At 47.3% G+C, this 24,468-nt stretch overlaps 1 protein-coding gene across 5 annotated transcripts in view; it reads right to left on the bottom strand.

Moving 5' to 3' along the window:
• LOC109320799 (AP-2 complex subunit alpha-2) overlaps window positions 1-20,447 on the bottom strand; it is a 621,923-nt gene extending 601,476 nt beyond the window's left edge. For 4 of the 5 annotated variants that reach the window (XM_019551064.1, XM_019551065.1, XM_019551067.1 and 1 more), the window contains exon 1: window positions 20,349-20,447. In XM_019551064.1, coding sequence (XP_019406609.1) covers window positions 20,349-20,415 — 67 coding nt within the window. In that variant the 5' untranslated portion in view covers window positions 20,416-20,447. The remainder of the gene's footprint in view (window positions 1-20,348) is intronic. The other variant, XM_019551068.1, reaches the window with a different exon arrangement.
• Between the last annotated feature and the right edge of the window lie 4,021 nt (window positions 20,448-24,468).

Raw genomic sequence — 24,468 nt, 5'->3', positions numbered from 1 at the left:
GGCAGAGGGCTGCTAACTGAGTTTTGGCAAACCATTAAGGGCCACATGACAGGCAGATAAAAATATTAATTTTCTAAATGTTTTAGGGGCCCTGCAGGCCAGACATAATGGCCTGGTGGGCCACACCCAGCCCCCCAGGCCACATTTTGCACCCTCCCTCCTCTACAGAGACCCCAGGATCCTTGGGCAGCAGGGCAGTCATGGTCCGCTCCTCCCACGCCTCTGCCTGCAGAACCAGTCCCCGTCATGGCAACATACAGGCAGCAGATCACAGTTCTGCCCTGGCCCTGTACCTCACCACCCCATGATCCCAGCCAAGTTTTAGTGAGCAGTTGTGGAGGGGGTGGGAATACGGATCCAGTCCACAACAGCTCACCAGAACTCAACCATGTGGCCCTCAGTCCCAAATAAATGCTCACCCCTGCTACAGAGAGTATACCAAATCTGCCCAACGCTAAAGTAGTAGTACAAGTATAAAAAAGAAAAACAAACAAACAGTGTCAACTCCTGCTGAGAACAGCCACAGGACCAAATATATTCTGCTGTAGTTTGGCACACTCAAGGGAGAAAGTTGCAATAACTTTTAGGAGGTTAAAACACCCAACACACAACATTTGAATTGCATCAGCTGCTAATACGAAGTTCAGAAAAATTAAAATTGACAAAAAGCAAAAGAAAAGGCAGAATCTTTCAACTTGCCCAGACCAGGTATTTACACCTTCTTAGCATTCTGATCACTTCTGCCTGGGACACGGGCAAAGAGTACAACGCAACATACCCTTTCAGTTTTGTGCCCTTCAATTCTTAGTGAGCAAGGTCTTGTGCCCCACTGAGGTTAGACAGACTAGGAGTAGAGCCCGTGTTTATGATGACAGACCTAGCCACCATACATCTACCACTAATACATTTAGCCTCAAAGAAATTCTGTTAGATCTAAAAATTATGCTACCGTAACATGCATATTTAAAACCCGTATTTTAGCATATACACATCCACCTGTGGCCGTTCGAGTCAGAAGTAGCCTGCTCTGCATGCCATTTAAATTTTGCTCTCAAGTTCCAGTAGAACAGACTGCGCTGCAATACTGAAGGGCGAAGGTTCACTTCCAACCAATAAAAAGTGTTTGATCATATGATGTAAACCAATCACTTACAAGAACTGTATTAGGAGTTACAATACTAAAAGCATTCAAGTTAAAATTGCTGAATGAAGGCTACAGTGGCTTTGCAGATACTAATGTGTAGGAAAATAAGGTTTGCTCAAAGCAAACCAGATCATAGGAAAGTCGGTGCGTGCGTCAGTGCAAACATCCTACCACTACTTGAACCATTTCACTCCTACGCACAAGATTGAGGGGAGGGAGGTAATTAGTCACGCTATTCTGAAGTCAGGCAGAGTGGCACCTAAGACAGGTGTACTCCATAGGCTGGGCAAAGTACAAGCGTACCATGGTCTAATTCACTGCCACATCATTTAAAAACTATAACAAAAGAAATGGTGGAGGTAGAACAAGTGCCGTAACTAAAGAGGTTAAAAACCACTGACCTAAAGGAAAAGTTACAATTCAGCCACCTATCACCACCACAAAAAAAAATGTAAAATTTAAGTCTTTGGGGACCAGTTGTTTCACTGGACCACACACTGTGCAACTGCACTTTTTAGAAGTCGAAAATGTTTTAAAAACAATACATCTTAACAACATCCAAGAGAATTAGCACTATGTGACCATACACCAACAAACCTGCCAAAGAACATTTAGTTCCTTTAAACTATCAAAATCAGTCGTTTGTATTTGGCAGCTGACAAGGATTCTAGTTTAAGCTTTCTACTTGCAGACTCAGGGCACAAGATGGGTGGTATGCTGTATTATTAGATTTGATTACAACCTAAACTGAACTACAGACCAACTAAAAAGCTCTAGATGCTGAAGGTCAAGAACTGTGCTTTGGGGAAATCCATGCATTAACACACATACTTTATTTTCAAGTAATTAAAAGCCCACTTGCCTAATACTAAACTGAGTTTGTAGGAATCATAATCTCATCTACATGTACTGTACTACAAACCAGCAAAAGGACCACTGAGCAAGACAGGAGGCAAGAGTTGCAGGAAAAGTTTTAAATCTCCATTTTGGATGCTCAGTCTAACTAAACAACTTTGATATAAGCCTGGCAAAAAGTAGGCTGCCAAAAATCAAAGTGACTGTTTCCCCGTGTTGGAATTCGCTAGCTCGTCACCTTCCATTAACCACTTTGTATAGCTGCAAGTGGCCACATGCATTTCATTTGCCTTTGCTAAACTTCAAATTAAAATGAGATGCACATGCAGATCTTTCAACTACTCAAGATTTCACAGCCACTGACCCTGAAATAGCACAGTCACCCTTACAATGAAGAAAGCTGAAGGACAGCTCTCCTTTAAATGCTTTCTTTAATGTCACCTCCAGGGAAGTACAACAGGAATGGCACCTGCTACTTAAATCTAATCAGTTATGAAACTGCAGAGTCAAGCTATAAAATCGTCTCAGTGTTTCACTTTTGCTAAGATAGCGTTTGTTTCCATTTGTACACAATAGATACTGTAGAAAGTGAACTCTGTGGACCACAACTGGTCACAAGAGGAAAATATGAGATGTTTAGGCCAGTAGTTCTCACCCAAGGCATGCCAAGGCATGAGGGCCTCAACTGTGGCTACCATAGATAGATGAAGATAGCCCAAGTGCTTTGTGCAGAGACAAATCAGGAAGTGTCTGCAGCAAAAGCAGGTTCCTAACAAGTTTCAACCCCTTCCGTTTTCAGAGACATTTGGGCTGGAAGGATCAGAGTCCAGCCCCAGGGGCAAGAAGTCAGCTTTTTTTTTTTTCTCTTCTACGTATCTAGTTGTTCACTTTCCACCACTGAGCCTTGAGTTTCCCTCCTCCACTCCTTAAATCCTGAAAGATTTTAGTACAACCAATGAAATGCAGGGAAGAGAGGGATGTCATGCAGGACTGTCCAACTGAAGTGCATCTGGTGCAAATTAAAGGAAAAAAAAAAAAACCTCTACTTAAGTTTACATGCTGTCTTTGGTTTTGTGTTTGTTTTTTAAGAATACAGCAATAGTGCACCACAATCTACTTTCTACACACCAAAGAATTTTGTTTCACTGAAAGCAATGTTCTCGTACGCAATGTTAGTGTGCGTACAACTTCTAAGAAGGAAGAGAAACCATGATAATTTTAGAGCTCCCCCCCACCCAAGACAGCTTCATGAAGTACCCCACGGAAACAAAAGGTGTGCGAACTTTTGTACTTAAGCAGTATCAATTAAGTTCCCCCCCCACTAGACAAGTCACTTGAAAATGTGTGAACACATTCAATTAAGCAATGTTGTAAAGGAGCATGGAAGTATTTCTTCAACTGCTTCTGTATTTCTTTTGTATTACTATAGTACCAAGACTGCTTTTCCTAGGCTTAGCTGGACTTGCCTACACAGGCTTCTACCAATGGCCACTAAGATGCTTCATATCAAAGAGGCTTCCTAAGAACTAAAAGCAATTTCATGTGTTATTAAAACAAACAGCCAACCCTGTAACAACCTAGGCATTGGATACCAGGGCCCAGGTTTTAACCCACCAGACCTGGTATTTTCAAGCCAGTAGATGAAAACGGTAAAATTTATTCCTACAGAACTGCTTTCTTAGTGTGCATTGGGCTAGCGATCCTTAGGGTCAGAATTAGCAGAGATTGTGCGCTTTCCCCTAATCCCATCTACTCCTTTTCTAGCCACTCCTCAGACTGCATTGCACCTCTGCCCTTCCCAGTATCTTTACTCCACTTATAACCTTGTTTTTTCTTATTTTTTGTGCTAACCATTTCATGCCACACACAAATAGTAGGTGGCAACAGGGGGCATCCCTCATCTCACTCCTGTATGGACTTTAAGAGGCCTGCTTAGATAGCCATTATTTTGAACTTGAATCTCTGCTTCTCTATACAACAGCTTTATGCAACAAATCTCTGGGAACCCCATTTTTGGAACCCCCACTTCAAACATGTAATCATGATCCATTCTGTCATATGCATTTTCTAAATTTGGGTTTGCTATAACTGTGGCTTGTTTTACCCTCTCGGATGTGGGACAGGGTCTCCGGTCACTCCGATTGCTTTGAAGATCCCTTTACCCAGTACTGGTCTTCATACATTATCTTCTGAAGGTTTTTCCTCATCCTCCAAGTCAGCATCTTGGCTATTAACTTGAAACTCTTGAAAAACTAGAGACCAATTACACTCCTTAATTCAGATTTTTTCTCCCTTTTCTTGAAGAGGGAGAACACAACACCCCTTGTAAAATCTTTCCCTGCCTCCAGTTTCCACTCTTTCCTCAGAAACATGCTCCATATCCTTCCCCTACCTATGCTCAAAACTTCTTGTAAAATTCCATATGCAGTCTGTCTGCTCCTGGCAATTTCCCTCTTTTAAAAGGTTTTTAAGCACTGCACTTATTTAAGCTCCTCTTCCCCCCCCACCCCCGCCATCTTCTTTGCTTCCTCCTCCTCCTCTACTTTTTCTTCAATCTCTTCCAGCAAAGCCTTCATCTTCTTTTTGACTGTTTCCTTCTTTTGATATAGCCCTTCATAAAAAACAAAACAAAAACAAACAAACAAACAAAAAAAAATCTTCTCATTGCCTCTAACAACTCCTGGGTACCACCTTCTTCACACTGCTTTTAGCTCTCCTTTCACCATCTTCACTCTAGCCAAAAAGTAGCAGGACCACTTATTTTCCCCCACCGAGGGTGCTTGCGCTAGGAACATTCTCTCTCTCATCTTCCTTTTAAAGACAGGCTTGTACCTCTTGCTGTGTTTATTCTAGCTCTTCATGTACGGTCTTCCTTCTGTGGCTTCCTTTAGCAGCTCCTGCTTCTTTCTCTGCAGCAACCTTAGCTCTTTCTTTATTTTCCCTGTGCATCTTTGGCCTTCCTGCCTGAAGAACTCTCCTGCCCTCTTCGTCCCCATCAGCCACCGTTCTCCAGTACTCTTAAAATATTTCTTCAGTGTCTACTCCTCATTCTGTTTTGTGTACGCTTGACAAAACGTGCAACTTCTACAAGATAAGAAGATCAACTTCCACACTGCACTTCTTATGGGGCTTTTAAGAGCAATTAATTCTGCCTTCAGTAGCAAGTGATCACTAAATGCCACAATTGTGGTTTCTTCCTTCCTAATCTCTTTCTTCCCATACAAAACACAGAGTTAATTCTTGACCATTTCTTTCCACTGGGGTCAGTTCTAGTGAAAACTTCTCCTGTTCTGTCATGCACTTCTTTTATGCATCTGAAGTCCCCTGCTATTATCCAGTCTCCCTCCAACCACATGAACTGCTAGCTTTCGAAGCAGAGCCTTTCACCCTACCGCTCTGGTAGAGCATATTCATTGAAAACATCTTATTCTGCTCCCCCACCTCATGGTATTACTCACTGCAGTCTGCCACTGATCATCTTCCACCTGCTTTGCTTTCAGTTCTGGATTTTTGAATAGCATTGCCACTCTAGCTGCTTTGTCTTCATTTGTCCCCAGTCGCCAGGATGGTTCCCATCTCTACCTTTTCTCAAAACCCTTATAATAGCTTTCCCCTGGTATCTCACATTCTTGTAGGCAGATTATATCTGCCCTTAATTGTTTTAACACTGGTTTGCTCTTTTCCTTGTTAGCATGTTCCTGATATTAATAGATCCTGTGACTGCTATCGTGCTTTAAAAAATAAAGTTTGCATATCCCTTTAAGGTTTGCTAGCCTTGTTGCTTGCCATAGTTGACTCCTCCCTCTCTCATGCCTGTCACTTTTGCAACCCACCAGACCATATTTGCATTCAGGAAGGCTTGAACACATTTTCCAGCCTCTCCACCACTTCCCACCTCTAGCTTGCTACTCCATGCTGGGGCTCAGGAGAGTTAGTGACAGGAAGCTGCTCTCTGGCTCCAACTCCAGCTCATTCCCCTTGTTTTCAGGTTGCTTTTTCCCCAAATTTTTTTCCCCTCCATTTTCTTTTTCCCCTCTTCAACTCCAATATCCATTTCTTCAGCTTGTTAGGTTTCTTCTTTCCCTGCCTCCTCTACCTCCATGCCCAGGCTCTCAACTGCTCCTCCCTCTCTTTCTCTTGTTTCTTCTTGAGCTGTCTCAATTACAAGTAATATACGCCACCCTTTCTCCTTTCCTCCCTCCTGTGGGGTCTTGTCCACCAGTTCTACTCCACATTTACCCTCTTCTCCCCCACTGTCCCTTTGTTTCATGCTGTTCTTTTGGGGATCTGACCTTGCTTGTCTAGGCTTGGGACACCTGCCCTTTCTCCTCCAGTTAGTGCGTGTTAGGGACTCCTGGCATTCTGCAGCTCTATGCCCCTTCCCTTCACATCTGTAACAAGCTATGAGGGGACAATATAGGGACAGGTGCCTCTCTTTGCCACATCTGTTGCGCTGCTTTGGCTGCCCATGGGATATTGTAAAACTCCAGTGGGGTCCCAGCTGGGAGGTGCTGCAGCCTACCTGGGTGCCACTTGTTTGCTCTCAACTCATGTCCTCTGCGACCCCATCCAAATACCATATTTGTCCCAGGGATGTACTTTGTGTTGGTCTAAATTTTACCTGATCTACGCATCAAAAAGGTACTCAGCACAGCTCAAAAAGACTCTCACAGGACCCAAGGGGACAGCTTTCCATCTTCCGCTCCCTCTGTGAAAAATTAAGTTTATTTCCTACCTATGGGGATTTTTTTTAATATCATATATACTGTTCCCAGAGCCTGACAGAGGGACTTTGATCCTGAAAGCTTGCAGAAGATGACAATTTTCCTGTGATTGATACCTTGTCATTAGACCAGCTGGGAATTTTGGAACCAAGAGTTCTAGTTTTCTGAACATTTGTCCCACACCTTCTCTACATGCATTCCTCTTTGCATATGCAACTCCATCCACCTTTCTGTCTTCTGCCTCCAATAAATCCATATACATTCTTACTATAATCACTCATTCCCTTAACTTCCCCTGCTATAAACTTCATCCCACTCAATTCCTTCCTCCCACATTCCTGTGCATGTTTCTTCCAAAAATATTCATGCCTTTCACTGTTCCAGTAAAAACTCTTTCTGTTTTGGAAAGTAGTCAGGCTAGTGAGATATTCAACCTTGCACCTCCAGCATCCTAAACTGTATCTTTTCTACAAACTCAAGTTAGTCAATCCTGTCTGCATCCCATGACCAGTTAATATTGCTTTTATCTGCATTCTCTTACCCTCCCCACCATCTCTTGGTGCATCTTCCATGTCTTCCTGCTGTGCCACTCCCAGCAGGCTGGCATTTCATCATGCTCCCGCCACTTTGCCTCTAGCCTGACACACCTTCTCCTGCTCTCCCCCATTTTCCTATACACATCTTTCCTCTGGCCTTGTTCTCCCCGTCACATTTTCAGCCGCCGCTTCTGTTGCTACATCCACTGTTGCTCCTATCTTTGTCATCTTTTTTCTCCAGCTTTGTCTCTAGACTTTCTTTTTTGCTCTTCATTTCACTTTCCATCACTGAGCCTTGAGTTTCCCTCCTCCACTCCTTAAATCCTGACACCACCAATTCCCCATCTCTGTCCTTAAAAGGTACTGATCACTGGATCAGGCTTTCAGCTGGTCACTTGATCCAAGCGCAAGAGGCCAAAAAACAAACAAAAAAGCTGACAGGAACCTACTTTAAAAAAAAGAAAAAATAAGAAGTTTCATGCTCCAAGCCATATTAGCCAAATCAAGTCCAAACCCATGAATCAGTCCAGAACCATAAAAGTGGCCCTATTACTGGTAAACATCTTCCACCCCCACCAAGGGCTTCTGATATTTCCAAAGTCTTTTGGCAAGCATCCTATGTGCAGGCCCAAGCCCAGAGGCTTGGGGTTCAGATGCCCCCAGAAGCAAACAGTTCCCCATAGTCAGGGCCCTATTCACAGCTTTCTCTTGGGCACATACAATAAGCCCTGCAGGAGCCAGCCCTGCACCAACACCACAATCAGAAAGTAGCACGGTTAACTGATAGAATAAGCACACATGAGAGTAGGCGTTAAGTTTTCTTGAGCTTAGAAACTCATCTGGGAACCTTGAGGATCTGTCTGAACATGGTAACAGGACTAGGAATTGGTTGGCTGGAACAATGCATGAAAAAAATCCAGCAGAGTGTAATAGGGCAATTCCATTTCAAGTTTAGGTTTAATGACTGGACAGCTGACAAGTGGACTTAGGAGTACAGCCTGCATTATGTCACATTCTAAAGATCAATGCTATTAAAAAAAGGAGTAATTGACACCATGTACAAAACAAATTCAAGTTACACTAAAATCTGAAAAAGACAAACCAGCTCTCTGGAAACAGCTATGTATAGTTTCATGGTAGCTAGGGTAACAGATTATCTAGACCCCAGACAGGTGATCATCTCTAACCTCTTTTTGAGTTTGCCCAAGATAGGGGCAAGGACCACTTCCCTAGGAAGTCGGTTCCAGATTCTGGCCACCCTAACTGTAAAAATATTGCCTTCTGATCTTTAACCTAAACCTTTTCTCCATCAGCTTATTACCACTGTTCCTCGTCACCCCAGGTGGTGCTGGGGAGAAAAGGGCTCTACCTATTTGCTGTTGATCTCCCCTGATGAGTTTGTAGGCAGCCACCAGGTTCCCCCCTCAGCCTCCTCTTGCTGAGGCTGAATAGGTTCAGGTCCCTCAGTCTCTCCTCATAGGGCCTGTCCTGCTGACCTCTCACCAAGCGGGTGGCCCTCCTCCAAACCCTCTCCAGGCTGGCCACATCCCTTTTGAAGTGTGACACCCAGTACTGGACACAGTACTCCAATTGTGGCCTGACCAAAGTCACACAGAGGGGAAGTATCACCTCTCTGGTCCGGCTTGTGATGCACTTCTGGATGCATGACAAGGTACAGCTGACCTTGCTGGCTGCAGTCTGGCATTGGCGGCTCATCTTCATCTTGGAGTCAATAATGACTCCAAGATCCCTTTCCACCTCTGTGCTTTCAAGAGGGAACTCCCCAGCCTATATGTATGCTGTGGATTCCTTCTCCCAAGGTGAAGCACCCTGCATTTATCTACGTCAAACCCCATCCTATTCTCATCCGCCCACCGTTGCAACCTGTCAAGGTCAGCTTGTAGCCTATTGCACCCTTCTAGTGCACCCACATCCCCCCACATCTTAGTGTCATCAGCAAACTTGGACAGGATGCTTTCCACCCCCTCATCTTACTGTACCAGAGACCTACTCAAATTGCAGTTGTGCAGAAATAACGTAAATATATAAATGAAAATAAAATCAGGCAATCTCTGCTAGGAGAAGGGAAGTACAGGACTTCATAGAAAAAATTAAGTGCTGGCTCCCCAGTGGGAGCCAACAGTCCTCCTGGCCATGCAGCCCAGCATGAACGTGAGCAAGCAAGATGGCTGCTGCCCCTGCCCCCGATTGGCTGAGGCCACATGACAGACAGCCCCTCAGCCAATCAGCAGCAAGAGGCAGGGCTCACTATGATACATCCATGAAAGTGGCAGCTAGCTCCATGATTTTTCATAGACATTCAGCATGGAAGGGACCTCAGAAGATCATCGAGTCCAACCCCCTGCCCCAGAGGCAGGAAGTCAGCAGGGGTCATAGGATCCCAACAAGATAAACATTCAAATTTCTCCTGAAGGTGTTCAACGTAGGTGCTCAAACCACCTCTGGTGGCAGTCTGTTCCAAACCTTGGGGGCTCGGACAGTAAAGAAGTTCTTCCTTATGGATCTGGCTAACTATAGGCCCATCAGCCTGACTTCTATCCCAAGGAAGATCTTCGAAAAAAGTTTATTAAAGAGCCCATCGTTAATGGACTGGCCGACGCCAACATCCTAAGGTATAGCCAGCATGGGTTTGTTGCAGGCAGGTCTTGCTTGACCAATCTCATTTCCTTTTATGACCAGGTGACCTATCGCCTGGACAAGGGAGAAGAGATTGATGTCATATATATCTTGACTTCAAAAAAGCTTTCGATCTGGTATCCCATAATCACCTCTTGGCGAAACTGGCCAACTGTGGCCTTGGGTCCACCAAGATACATTGGCTGGGAAATTGCCTCTGTAGTCAGACCCAGAGGGTAGTAATTGATGGCAGTCACTCATCATGGTGCCCTGTGACCAGTGGGGTTCCCCCAAGGCTCTGTCCTTGGACCCATATTCTTCAACATCTTCATTAATCATGTGGACATTGGAGTCAGGAGCCAGGTGGCCAAGTTTGCTGATGACACCAAACTTTGGGGCAAAGTATCCACACCAGAGGACAGGCAGGTGATCCAGGCTGACCTGGACAGGCTCAGCAAATTGGCGGATGAGAACCTGATGGTGTTTAACACTGAAAAATGCAAGGTTCTCCACCTTGGGAAGAAAAACCTGCAGCATCCTTATAGGCTCGGCAGTGCTACTCTGGCTAGCACTACGGAAGAAAGAGACTTGGGGGTCATCACTGACCGCAAGACAAACATGAGCCTTCAATGTGATGCCGCGGCTACTAAAGCGACCAAAACGCTGGCTTGCATCCATAGATGCTTCTCAAGCAAATCCCAGGACGTCATTCTCCCCTTGTACTCGGCCTTGGTGAGGCTGCAACTGGAGTACTGCATCCAGTTTCAGGCTCCACAATTCAAAAAGGATGTGGAGAAGCTCGAGAGAGTCCAGAGAAGAGCCACACGCCTGATCAGAAGTCAGGAAAACAGACCTTACGATGACGGGCTGAGAGCCATTGGGCTCTTTAGCTGGAAAAGCGCAGGCTCAGGGGTGATCCGATGGCCACCTGTAAGTTTATTGGGGTGACCACCAGTATCTGGGGGAATGTTTGTTCACCAGAGCACCCCAAGGGATGATGTGGTCGAACAATCATAAACTACTGTGAGACCGTTTCAGGCTGGACACAAGGAAGAATTTCTTTACTGTCCAAGTCCCCAAGGTCTGGAACAGCCTGCCATTGGAGGTGGTTCAAGCACTTACACTCAACACCTTCAAGAGCAAACTGTACGTTTTTCTTGCTGGGATCCTATGACCCCAGCTGACTTCCTGCCCTTTGGGTGGTGTGCTGGACTCAGTGATCTTCCAAGGTCCCTTCCAGCCCAAATGTCTAGGAAATCTATGAAGTCTATGAAATAGTATGTCCAGCCTGAATTGGAGTTTGTCACCGTTCAACCTTGTCATCCTTTGGGGCGCTCTGGTGAACAGATGTTCCCTCAGATCCTGGTAAACATCCCTGATGAACTTATTGGTGGCCATCAGATCGCCCCCGAGCCTGCACTTTTCCAGGCTGAAGCGTCCCATAGCTCTCAGCCTCTCATCATAAAGTCTGTTTTCCTGACCTCTGATCATGCGCATGGCTCTCCTCTGCACCCTCTCAAGCTTCTCCACATCTTCTGAACTGTGGAACCCAAAACTGGATGCAGTACTCCAGCTGCAGCCTCACCAAGGCCGAGTAAAAGGGGAGAATGATGTCCTGGGATTTGCTTGAGAAGCATCTATGGATGCAAGCCAGGGTTTTGCTCACTTTACTAGCCGCAACATCACATTGAAGACTTGCGTTCATCCTGTGGTCAGTCTGGACCCCCACATCCCTCTCGTCCGTAGTACTAACCAGCGTAGCACTGCTGAGCCTATAGACATGCTGCGGGTTTTTCCTCCCAAGGTGGAGAGCCTTTCATTTTTCAGTGTTAAACACCATCAGGTTCTCATCTGCCCATTTTTTTGAGCCTGTCAAGATCTGCCTGGACCACCCTCCTGTCCTCATGTGTGGATGCTTTACCCCAGAGTTTGGCATCGTCAGCAAAATGTGGCCAGCCTGCTTCTGACACTAATGTCTACATCATTGATGAAGATGATCTGCCTGCAAAACTGGCTGGCTACCTCCTTGAGCTGAGTAGACCCAGTGATGGAGAAGTAATAGTCTGTTTCATTTAAGCAAAACTACCACCTAAGCTAGACACAGGACACCTAGCTCAAAATGTAGCTTTACCCCAATATTACCCTGGGCAACTCCACACTAGATCTAAGAGTTGCACATTCCTACACTGCTGTGTCTTCCTGTCCCACTTCCTTTCACATCAGTGCAACTGTCTGATGTGTCCACAACCTTAGTCTTAAATTGTTTGAAGACCAAATCCTGGTTCTTCAGGTAAATTTGGCATTTTTCAAGTTCTTAACTAAAGGGCAATTATGTCAGCAACATTAAGAAGTTCCCTAAAAATTGTGGTTAGCAATTTGTAGGTCAAGAAGCCAGTGACCACGAATTCACTGCTTCATCCTCCACCTTATTTGTCATGTTCTCTTCCTGGGCAAGGATCACAAAGTACTCAGCCTCCCAAGTTTCGTTCATTAATATCTATGCCTGTCAGGTCAAACTGAAAGACCACGTGAGAATTCTGTATGCTCCAGCTACTCACAGAAGTTAAGATACTGCCGCCAAGAATACAATTATAAACAGCCATGAAGAGCAGAGTCCATTACAGACAGATGACACTGTGCAAACAATGGGAGAGCACTATGGGTGATAAGATAGTTACTGTTACTTTGAGGCATTCAATTGGATTATACACATGTTGGGGGGGGGGGGGTAGGGGGAGTTGCTTAAGAAGAGAAGCTGCTTAAATAGTGCAAGGTTCAACACTCACTGGGAAAATACTGCTTATTGGTAATGCAGGTCCTGATGCCTGTTTAAAGGGGTTTTCACTTGTGAAGGACAAGCTACTAAACAAAACAAACAAACAAACAAAAAACCCACCTGTCAGATGTATCCTCTAGCATCTCCAAACTAATGATGGAGACCACAGAGAATAATGAGCAAAGGACAGAACAACTCTAGATCAGGTGTGCTCAGCAAGGGTGCTGGGGCACCCCGGAATACCAAGAGATCCATTGAAAGGTGCCACAGGAAGCGTGAGGAGATAAGTAGGTAGGGGCAGGCTCAGGCTCTAGGTTTGAGATAGCCTGATAAGGGTCATCCTTGCCTGGCTGCTCTGCTGTCCCCACTGCGAGGAGGCAAGCACTATAATGAATTAATTTTTTAAATTGGGTGTTACACAATTCATAATTAAGGGGTGCTCTCATCTAAAAAGGTTGAGAACCACTGGTCTAAAATATACTAGGTTCAGTGCTCTCCCTTCACACTTCCCCTCTTCACCCCTACCTTAGGGAGGCAGGATGGTGCAGCAAAACACATCCTTTGGTGCCAGGGAGTCTACTGCTCACAGTGCCCAAGTAGCATGGTGCAGCAGGAACCACCAGCTAGGAAGCCAAGGGTGCCTGCAGTGGCATAGGTGCCCAAGTACAAGGTGAAGCAAGGTGAGATCTCAAAGTATAAATGGGGGGGTACCGAGGTGTGTTGTGAACTTAAGAGGGTAGGAGGGGAGGCCATGGCAGCAGTGGCATCCAGACTTCAGGGCCCATGGCCCCTGCTAACATGTGGTCCGGCTGTGCTCCAAGGCATCAATTCCTGCCATTGCTGGCAACAGGATGTTGGTCTAGACCAGGGGTCGGCAACCACCTGCCACTTGTGCCAAGCATAGCACGCGAGGCCATTTTCCTCCACACGTGGCGAGGCAAGGAGGCAGCAGCTTTTTGCAGCGCCCCCAGCTACAGCCGGCCCCAGCTCTGGGCTGCTCCCACCAGCCAGGAGGCTACAAGCCCTGCTGGGAGCAGCCCAGGCTCTGTGGCTATCAGTGACTGCCCAGAGCCTGGGCTGGCTGCAGCTGGGAGCCTGCAAAAAAGCTGCTGTGGCCCCGGCCCCAACTCGTGTAGTACTGGCACCTGCTGCCTTCCCAGAGCCCTGGGGCAGGGAGACAGCTGAGGCCAGGGCCAGGGTGGGAGGGCAGCAGCTGTTTGTAGCCTCCTGGCTGCAGCTGGCCCAGGCTCTGGGCAGCTGCTGACAGCCATGGAGCCCAGGCTGCTTGCAGCAGGGCTTCCATCCTCCTGCAAGCAGCCCAGGCTCTGTGGCCATCAACAGCTACCCAGAACCTGGGCCAGCTGCAAACATCTTCTGTCTCTGCCCCAGTCCCAGCCCCAGTTGCCTCTGGGCAGGCAGCAGATACCAGCAATGCTCCCCGCTGTGCTGCCCTCACTGCTGCTTCTTCAGAGCAGCGTTTGAACCTGGTGTGGCAGGGCACAGCGGGGGACACAGGAAACTGCCTCCCGCTCCGAGCTCCCCACTGCCCTAACCACACTTCTCCTGCAGGCAAGGGCAGCAGCGAGGGGCATACCCCTGCGTACTGTCATGCTGGTCCCGTGCACACAGGGGAAGTGTGACCCAGGCAGAACGGAGCTTGCAGCTGCAGGCAGCTGCCCTGTGCGGCCTCTCTCTGTACTGCCGCTCTGGGTCGCATATGCTATGCTCCTGGCCCTGCTGCCTTCCCCTTGACCCTCCGGAGCAGTATGTGGAACCCAGAGCAGCAGCGCACAATGGGGCCACACAGGGGATCTGCCTGCTGCTGCAAGCTCCGCGCTGCCCAAGTCATACTTCCCGTGTGCAAAAGGGCATCAGCACAGGGTTGTCCCCCTCACTGCTGCCCCCACCTGCAGGGGAAGTGTGGCCAGGGCACTGGGGAGCTCGGAACAGGCAACTTTCTGCACCCCGCACTGTGCCCTGCCATGCTGGGTCCCAACACTGCTCCACAAAAGCAGCACTGAAGGCAGCACAGCAGGGAGCACTGCCAGTATTTGCTGCCTCCCCGGAGCCTGGAGGCTCTTAGGGTACCTTTAAATTTGCCATACTGTATACCTGCAAACCTTTTTTCAAAACTAAATCTGGGTTCTTGATCTAGCCCCAGTAATCTTATTGGAAAACAGTTTGTGATTATCAAATCTCTTGTATGCTTTGTCTGTCTGTTCCAAGTTCCACCATCACAGGTGTATTTTCTTCTTTCTGGTGCATTCAGCCAAACCAGTTTAAAAGAAAACTACTGCTGTAGCCTTCAACGTGTGGTCCAGAGACCCCCTGGAGGTCCCCATACTATGTCTAAGGAGTCCAAGAAAAGGTGACTATGATCAAAAGTAAATGAATACTCACACCTGCAATTCAAAGTGCTCCACACTTCTACTCAAAATACTCAAAGGGGTCTGCAAATGGAAAAAAAAGGTTGAGAGCCACTGGGTTACCGTGTAACCCACTTGCCTGTATATCTGCTAAGTGTACAATTTGTGTTAGGCAGACAAGGTGCTTTGGGTAAACCTGATATCTTTTATTAAACCAACTCATGTAGTTGGAAAAATTTTTCTTTGCAAGCTTTCAGGTACACATACCTTTTGCTGGCCCACATGCAAGAAAGCCAAGTTAGTGAAGATGTAAATATGATGATTTAAGTTAAGCCATTAAGCAAGTGCCAGTCAAAACGTAACAGGAAATAAATTGTGAGATTCAACTCTGGTTATTTGCATAACATATTTCAGCCTCTACGTAGTTACTTGACTTTCCTCCAGTTAACTGCACTCTAAACTAGACCAGTCTTCCTAACCAATAATATTTCATTTAACAGCAACCGTTTGACAGCTGCTTCCTCTTCACTATCAGAAGCCAGGGGTTGGGGGGTGGTGTCTAACCGGTTTCAGAGCCACTAATGCCACAGCACTGTGAACTTAAGGAGCATTGTTTGTATTAAATTTAGATAGACATCCTCCTTGTAAGTGTATAAACTTGTTCTAGTTCTGAAGCCTTGCATTTAAAGGGAGTATACTATACATGTGCACAAGAATGCAAGCTGTCACAAAGAACAAAATAGGTAGCTGTTGGTCAGCTCCCTGAAGACGATCACTGCTAAACAGCAGGTGGCAAGGACAAGTTTGAAGCCAGAGCTCCCAAACCTCGCAAAAAGCTGAAAATTTTGCAACAGTGAACTTAATATGTAGCTGAGCCAAGCAGTAAGTTAAAGTACACCTATGGCTTGGGGGCTAGGGTGACACCAGTGCTAAGGCAAATGGTTGACAGCCCAGATGTCACAAATTCAAAACCCTGGCAGATGCACTGACAGCTTGACCTTGGATTCCAATGAAACTGAATTTTGCTAAAAGCCTTGTCACAAGGACACAGGAAGGAAGGAAGCAAGCATATGGCTTACTTCCAAGAAGTCTATACGTCTCTGTAACCACATTCAAAAGTATACAGAGACTTGATCATACTTGTGAACAGAGATTAAATCAGTCTCACTTTACAAGTAGGGAAGAAAGGCAGAGATTACAGGTCATCTATACAGCAGTGCTGGTAACTGGAACTGGGGGCAAATCTTCTTTCCAAGAGAAAAATGCCTTAACCCAGTGGGTCACACCCTTTTTAGATTCAACACACCCCTCAGAAAAGTGCCAGCTCTTAGTTTTCACTTATTTAACTATAGAAGAAAAAAAAAAGTGATAAAAAAGTAGTTTCTGTTGCAAAGAACCAAGACAACAGATAGCAATTCACTGCATTTAAAAAAATACCCCGATTTGAAGTCTCTGGGTTTAATCTTGTGAATCACTTTTTCACACCTAGCAGTGCTAATGTTGTAAGGTGCCCTGCAGCACCCTTGAAGGGATATCAAGGCACCCTCGTTGAGAATTACTGCCCTAACCAAATCTTTCTTTATTTTACTTCCAAGCTAGAGACCCAGGAAGACACCATCATATAGTAGTTCTGGTTCATCAGAGTCAACACAGCTTGAATTGAAGTGTTGGCAACAAGTCTTCTGATAGGAAACCTTTTTTTTTACATTCAAGCCCCGTGTCGGCTGCTTGAAGTTCCCAGTTCTCCATTTTTACAAGAAGGTGGCACTTATTACAGGCAAGAAAACCTATTCTCCAAGCAAGTGATACTTCAGTTAATATATAGCATTAATGCAACCCTTAAGCTTGCAGATATATACAAACTTGTATTTGTAACCATTGATCCCTAACATTTCATCCATTTCACTAAGCCCAGTGAGTGTAATTCCTGCTACGTTTAGCACATACCACAGCTCTTTACATATTGCCATATACCATTAGATCAGACATGCTGTTAGCTTGATATTACTTCATCTGAGCCCACCAGTTCAGTATCACATGAACCTGCAGTACTCAATTATAAGCAGAAAGTCCTCTTTACATAAAAATTCTCGTGGAAATAGTCAAATAAACAAACTTCAGTACCAATGCATTTCCAAGCAGCCTAACTATAAGATAAGGTTTGATATAGTAGTATCTTTTTAAACCGAGGCCAAGATCCTTTGCTATATCTTCTTGGACCAATTCTATAGTTGGGAAGGACTGCTGGATAAGCTTTCAGGCACCAATTGCCTTTCTTCTGGTTGCTTTCTAAAGAAAAATTTCAGGCGTTCAGTTCCTGTTGAAGATCAGGCAGCTTCTAGTTCAGCACCAAAGATTTAGGCTTCTAGGGTACATAAGCAATTTGGTTTTTGATCACTGAATGAGCTCAATGATCATCTAGGACAGAATCCCACAGTAAGAAATAGTAAATTTAAGTCTGTTCCCTACTCTATTCCCTGATAAAAAAGATCTTTAAAACCAAAATCCTAAACAGAAAGCCACACCCCCACTATGGTACTAGAACAAGCCACAAACTTCTACACTAGTTACATCAGAGGCACACTAACAGAACCTAAAAAATGAAGTTGTAATGATTCTTTAAACATCCTAGAATCATAGAAAATGAGGGTTGGAAGGGACCTCAGGAGGCCATCTAGTCCAACCCCCTGCTCAAAGAAGGACCATCTCAACTTGGATCATCCCACTCAAGAAGTGACCATCTTTGCCTTAGGATGCCTCAAGAGACAACTGCCAGAGGAAGATTAGGAACACTGTCACCCATGTAGCAGCAAATTAACATGGGGGCATTCAAACATCTAAACCATTTCAAGTTTAGCTACATACAGAAGTTCCCCAAACATCAGTTAGCTGGTTTCCAACTCATTTTAATTAACGATAAATTTCCTTGCTGTATCTGCAATTCCCAAATCATTCCAACAATAAGGTATTCTAACAGATTCGAGTGCCCATATAAGGGACTGTGCCAGTTTAGAAGTAATTTTCGGTTTATCTGTACGTTTTGTGCAACAAAGCCGTTAGAGCCCTGACCTTACTATTCTGGTTTCCAAGATAAGCAGGCCCTGTATGCATTTTAAAGACAAGTTTAAGCAGACAACACTGGGAAGTTGCGTCACAACCAGTGCCATCTTAGTCCTTCTCAGCCAACCCCAGATGCTTCCCATCACTTTATGCAGCCAAGACACTTGTGGTCAATCCAATTCTAAAAGCCATATAAAAGTATCCCAAGTAATTAAGCTTCTCATTCAGGAGATGTACACCTTCTTCCACTCTGCCCTATCGTACACAAAAGAACGCACATTGACCTTTATCATAAAGGGTCACCCCTCCCTTTCCAGCACCCTTCAGTGTACAGTTTTTCTTTTAAAAAAAAACAAAAAAAAAACACAACTTTTTGCCTCACTCAGTTGAGCCAAATGCCTTCTCCATACATAAGGTAGACTAGTCTGAGAGAGGTTTTTACTTCCATTTTAAAAATATACAAACCCTTGTATGGGTGTTTTACCTGGTCTACAAAAAAAAAGTTAGCTTAAATTCAGCAACCTTCTAAACTAAAAAGACTTTAAAACAGGTTTAATGCCAGCTCTACAAAGACTGGCACTAGTTTGAAAGATTACAGTTACACTGCTGTAACACTTACTTGAAACTCAAAGAGGTTCTCCCACAAATACACACAGTCACACAATACACCCCTGCATAGGCCAAGTGGCAACTGAAGTGTCAGGCTACCGCTGACACACTATTACCCCCAAGGAATTCACTTAAGATTTTAGCTTAGAACAAGGTTAAAAAGCTCTAGGAACATGTTACAATCATAGAAGTTACTACAGGGCTTGGTAGAACTGGAAAACAATACCAGATCCTCCCTTACGCACATGTAGATTAACAGCATTAAGACAGGCTGTTGCATAGCCTATGTTAGCCCTGGGTGGAGTAATTAGAAAGTTTTGAGTCTACTATGGGAAGGAGACAGGACCCTGTGCCTGGCAACCACATCAATACAGGTTACAACAGGGCAGAGCAGATATGATCCACCGTTTCCAACAACAGCACCCACAGCAGGCTCCCTTATGCTGCCACATCCCTTGAAGGGAGGATGGAGGCAGTCAAGAAAGCCAGGAAAATACAGCTGGAGCGGAGCAGTGGGCCACCCACACAGGAGAGTGAACAGACCCACACACAAACCCTAGGCTAATGGTTCACGGCCTCCTTCGACTCAAGGCTCCCTGTGGAAAAAGCTGGCGATTAGTTTTCACATGGGTTTTTTGACTATAGAAACACACTAGAGCAACTCTTCAGTAGCAAAGAATGTAGATATCCAGACTGGTCAGGGTCCATTTTCAACGCTCTGGATTCTTATTAGAAAGCTCTGGGTTTATCGTGTGAATCATGTTTGTGCACCCTTGAAAGGATCGCAGGGCACCCCAGGGTGCCACATTACCCAGGCTAGGAATCAGTCCTATGCTATGGTTGCTTGACCTGGCACAACCTCCTCTACTCACCCTGCACCTATGTCAGGCCCTACACCAGGTCCTCACCACTGCACGCCACTCTGGGGGAAGCCCACAGCCCCATTCCAACTCAACTGTCAGCCCCTTCAAGCCAGAAAGCAGATGTAGCCCAGAAGCAAGAGAGCCCAGGGTGGGGGGAAACTGCTGCTTACACAGAGGCAACCGAACCAGCCTCCCCCCTGGCCCCATACGTATTCCCTGCATCCCAGGGGCCCTCCAAGCAGAAGCAGGCACCAGCCAGGCACCCCATACACACATCCTCCCTTGCACACATCCCCATTACACCCCCCCCCTCTCCCCAGCTCCCCCTTGCACATAACGCTGCTTTACATCCTCCCTTGCACACTGCCCAGGTGCAGCCCAGACTCCCTCCTTGCACACACAACCCCACCCTTACATGCCCCGTTTTACACCCTCCCTTGCACACTGTCCCTCTCACAGGCTCCCCCCTTGCACACTGCCTACTTACACAGCCCCCTACTTTGCATGCGCACACACCCCTCCCTTGCACCCCCTCTGCTTTACACCCTCCTTTGCACACTTACACACCCCTCCCTTGCACACCCCCTGCTTTACACCCTCCCTTGCATACAAGTCCTCTCCCAGGCTCCTCCCTTGCACAATGCCTACTTGCACGCCCCCCCCCGCTTTGCACCCTCCCTTGCACGCACCCCCCACTGCCTCCTCGTGCACCGCCCCGGCCGCCTGCGCGCGCACACGTCCTCGCCAGCCCGGAGCGGAGGGGCCCGGCCGCACTTACAGTTTCTGATATCGGAGATGAAGACCGCCAGGCCCCGCATCCCGTCCCCCTTCGACACCGCCGGCATCGCGACCCCCACCCGCAGCCTCCCACTACTGCTGCTACTACAACTACTGCCACGGCCACTGCCACTGCCACCGCCTCTTGAGTGCGCAGGCGCAGCGCCGGCCCAATGCCCCGCGGGAGGGGGGGAGGAGCGGGCGCCTGTAGCGCCACCTGGCGACCGCGGGGGGAGCGCGCCCCGAGCCGGGCCAGGCAGCCCCGGATCAGGCGCTGGGGGTGCGTCAGCCGCAGGGACTCGAGGAAGGAGGCAGGGCGCCCCGAGAGCCATGCAGAGAGCTCAGGGCTGCAGGGACCAGAGTCCCTTCACGCTTGCCTTTCCTTGTTGCCCAGAAGGCTGAGGGCAGACTGGGCTGCGTCGCCACGGGGGTGACCAGCAGGGCGAGGGAAGTGATTACTCCCTCTGTTCAGCACTGGAGCACTGTGTCCTGTGTTTTGGGCGTCCCACTACAGAAAGGATGTGGACAAATTGGAGAGTTCAGCGAAGGGCAGTGAAAACGGTTGGGGGGGGGGGGCTGGGGCACACGACTTCTGAGGAGGAGAGATGACAGAGGGGATTTAATAGCAGCCTTCAACTACCTGAAGGGGGGTTGGAAAGAGAGTGGCTGGACTGTTGTTACTGATGACAGAGCAAGGAGCAGTGGTCTCAAGTTGCAGCAAGGGAGGTGTAGTTGGGACAGTAGGAAAAACTTTCTCCCATGGAGGGCAGTAAAACACTGATACAGGTTACAGAGAGGTGGTGGAAGCTCCAGCCTTGCGAGGTTTTAAGACCTGTCTAGATATAGTTTTGGCTGGGATGCTCTAGTTGGGGCTGGTCCTGCTTTGAGCAGGGGGTTGGACTAGGCAACCTCCCAAGGTCCCTTCCAACCCTCATTTTCGGTGATAACCCCCAGCCCCTCCTGGAGTGGAGGTGTCAGGCTCAGGCCCGCACTCGAGGCACCTCTGTCTGCTCCCAAGCAAGGCTAGCGAGCCTCCCGAGGGCCAATATCTTTGTGAAGTGCCACCACCTGCTTCTGTGTTACACCACTCACCCAGGAAAGGAGAAGACATGATGTACACCTTGCTGGGGTCATTTGACCCCGTACTCTTTCCTGCCATAGCAGGGGGTCGGACTAGATGATCTACTCAGGTTCCTTCCGACCCTAGAAACTATGAAACTGAATCTTCTGACTCAAAGGCCCTCAGTAATTAGGGGCCACTGCCCAGCAAGAGACAATGGCTTCCAGCTAAACCCAGTTGGGAACCAGGCTTGAACCCAGGACCTTGGCCACAAGAGACCAACAACATTGAACTTGGCTACCACCACCTCCCCTTTAGGATGCCACGTGCTCAGCCTGGCAGCCTTCTGGGGATGAGCACTTCAGCTCAGGTGTTGTTCAGCACTGAAGCAAGGTTTGGCCCTGCTGCTGCCCACAGGCGAGAATGAACAACCATGACAGAAGCCTTGGGGTATGTCCTGCCCGCAGCCCAGCCAGGCCCTGGGGTGCTAGTCTCAGAAGAAGAAGTAGTGTAACTGGGGAGGAGGGGAGCTCTAAAGCAACCAGCTTCAGGGAGCACAAAAATAGCAGCTGCCACAGCCACTGTGTTATGCCTTTGACAAGAGGCATGACCTAACTTTGAAACCTTGCCTTCTTCTCTGCACCTTGTGGGAGGGAGGGGCAACCCCAGCTCCCACGCGTGCCCAAAGCCATCACCCTGTGGTATCATGCTCTTTTCTTTTGGCAGCACAAATAGTCCAGCATTTTGGTTCAAACAAGGCTCTGGAATCCAGGGCCTGGCTTTGGATTAAAGACCCCACCAAGGAGGTTTGGGATGGAAAGCCAGACTGCTACTTTACACCCCAGAGCCATGCTACTGGTCAGATGGGCTCAGAAGTTGGTCTAACCTATGCTTGAGTCTGGTGAAAAAAGTAAGTCTGCAGTCTCATGGCAAGGCTTCTTAAGAGCAGGGAAGTCCATCTGCCTAGCAAAAATGAAGGACTGCAGCCTTTACCTCACGTCTTCCCCACTCCCATGGCCAAATGCCAGCCCCGAGTTACAGAGTACCAAACCTGCATACCTTTGTGTCCCAGCCTTGTTATGTGTTACTCTTCAAAGGCAAAACACTCTTTCTTCTGCAAAAGGCAGACATAATTCTTGAACTAAACACCTTGATTTTGACAAGCTAGCAGACCAACTACTGAGCTACAACTACAGCCTTTTCTCACTAGGCCTTTCTCCTATTCTGTCCTGTCTTGGACTAACAACCTGTCAGGTAAAAGGGCAAGGCCTCAGCCATCTTTCAACCCGACTTTGGCCAGATCCAGCCACTGATAGACATAGATACACAAACAGACACTTAGCTGGAAGCAAGACCGAGAATCTTGGGGCATCGCTCTTCCTTCCAAACTTCCTAAGATAGTAGTGCTCTATCTTCTGGCCCTGTGGGACACAAGTGGCATGGGGCTGGTCTGTGGGCTGTATTGGACCCTACATCCCAGGACCTGGATGGCATCACCTCCATGAGGCCCCACACACCAGGATCAGGGCCCCAAGATCCCACACCACCTCTGCCCGGTCCTGCATGTGGGGATCTAGTTCTAGGGCCCCATATCACCTCCTCATGACCATGTGTACCAGAACCAGGTCCTGTGTGCCAGATCTACTGCATTGGGCTTTCCCCTCAAAACTGCCCACCCACCCACAGAGGACAGTATAAGGCTTCCAGAAAGGCCTTCTGTTATAGTCCCAGCCTCTGACTCCACAGTGCACACAGAGACCAAGGGAGAAACCCAACCAGCTGGACTGTTTGTTAAACCTGGGGCTGGGTGTTGCCGCTGGGGGACAGAAAGTCCTGAGCTCAGGCCTGCCCCTGGTTCCCTCTGCTTGGGCAAAAGGCCCAATCATGTGTCCTAAACTTCCTTTTTTTTAAAAAATTGGGCCACCATGACACTTAATTTATACCACATATGAACTTGGAGAGAGCCACAGAACCAGGCTGTAGCTGTAGCTACACAAGGGTATGCAAGTTTGGTACTCTGTAACTCAGGGCTGGCATTTGGCCATGGGAGTGGAAAAGATGCGAGGTAAAGGCTGCAGTCCTTCATTTTTGCTAGGCCGATGGCCTTCTCTGCTCTTAAGAAACCTTGCCATGAGACTGCAGACTTACTCTTTTCACCAGACTCAAGCATAACTTAGACCAACTTCTGAGCCCATCTGACCAGGTGTAGCTCTCAGGTTGTGCATTGCAGCCACTAGATAGCAAGTTTAGTTTCAGGTTTAAGTTTAGGTTTAGGTCTCACTCAGCTGTCTCAAACTAGCAGAGATGCCTGCTGGCCAAGGCTTTGTTTCCTAGCTGCCTCTGACCCAAAACCCCTGAGTCCATACTACACAAGGCAGAGGGATAAGGATGCCTAGCTGAACTGTTCACTGGCTCCACAGCTGGGTATGGCAGCCTAGGAGTGAAAGATTGTGAGTTTAGGCCTGTCTGTGGCCTTCTCTTATTTGGCAAAAACTTCTGGTGCCTACACAAGCATAGCTCAGTGGCTTCAGAGCCACCTCAACAGGGAGGGAGTTCAGGCTTTACTTCTGTGACTGCTGAAAACAGCAGAGCTCTGATGGACCCCTGAAACCACCTGAGCAGTGGCAGGGCTCCAGGGCAAAAAAGCAGGATTGACATGTCTGAACAACCCCCTGGTTCCAGCCTGTACTTCTTTCTGAGCATGGATGAGGACTGAAGCTTACTCCTGTAGCCCACTGATTAACTTTCTAGTCTCCTAAACCCAAGGACAAGATTCAAGATCCTTGCTTCTCCTTACCCGCACACTCTTGACTGAATGGGCATCTTCCTTTTTTCTTTTATGGTATTTTGACAGTGGAGGCAGAGATGCCTGGGTCCATAATGCAAAAGGAAGCTGAGTGAGAGACCCTGGCAGCTTGGAAGTTGAGGCTCTGGGCCCTGCAAGACTACACACGCACCAAGGGTGTGATATAAAAATCGTGGTTCGTTTCTCGGGAGGAGGAAAAAAAAACTCTAGCTACAGACACATTCTATTAGCAACACAAAAGGTATATATTTGCAA

This window comes from Crocodylus porosus, unplaced genomic scaffold, assembly GCF_001723895.1.
Source record: "Crocodylus porosus isolate Cpor-Errol unplaced genomic scaffold, CroPor_comp1, whole genome shotgun sequence".
NCBI classification, from domain to species: Eukaryota; Metazoa; Chordata; order Crocodylia; family Crocodylidae; genus Crocodylus; species Crocodylus porosus.
This window is presented reverse-complemented; position numbering and strand designations above follow the sequence as displayed.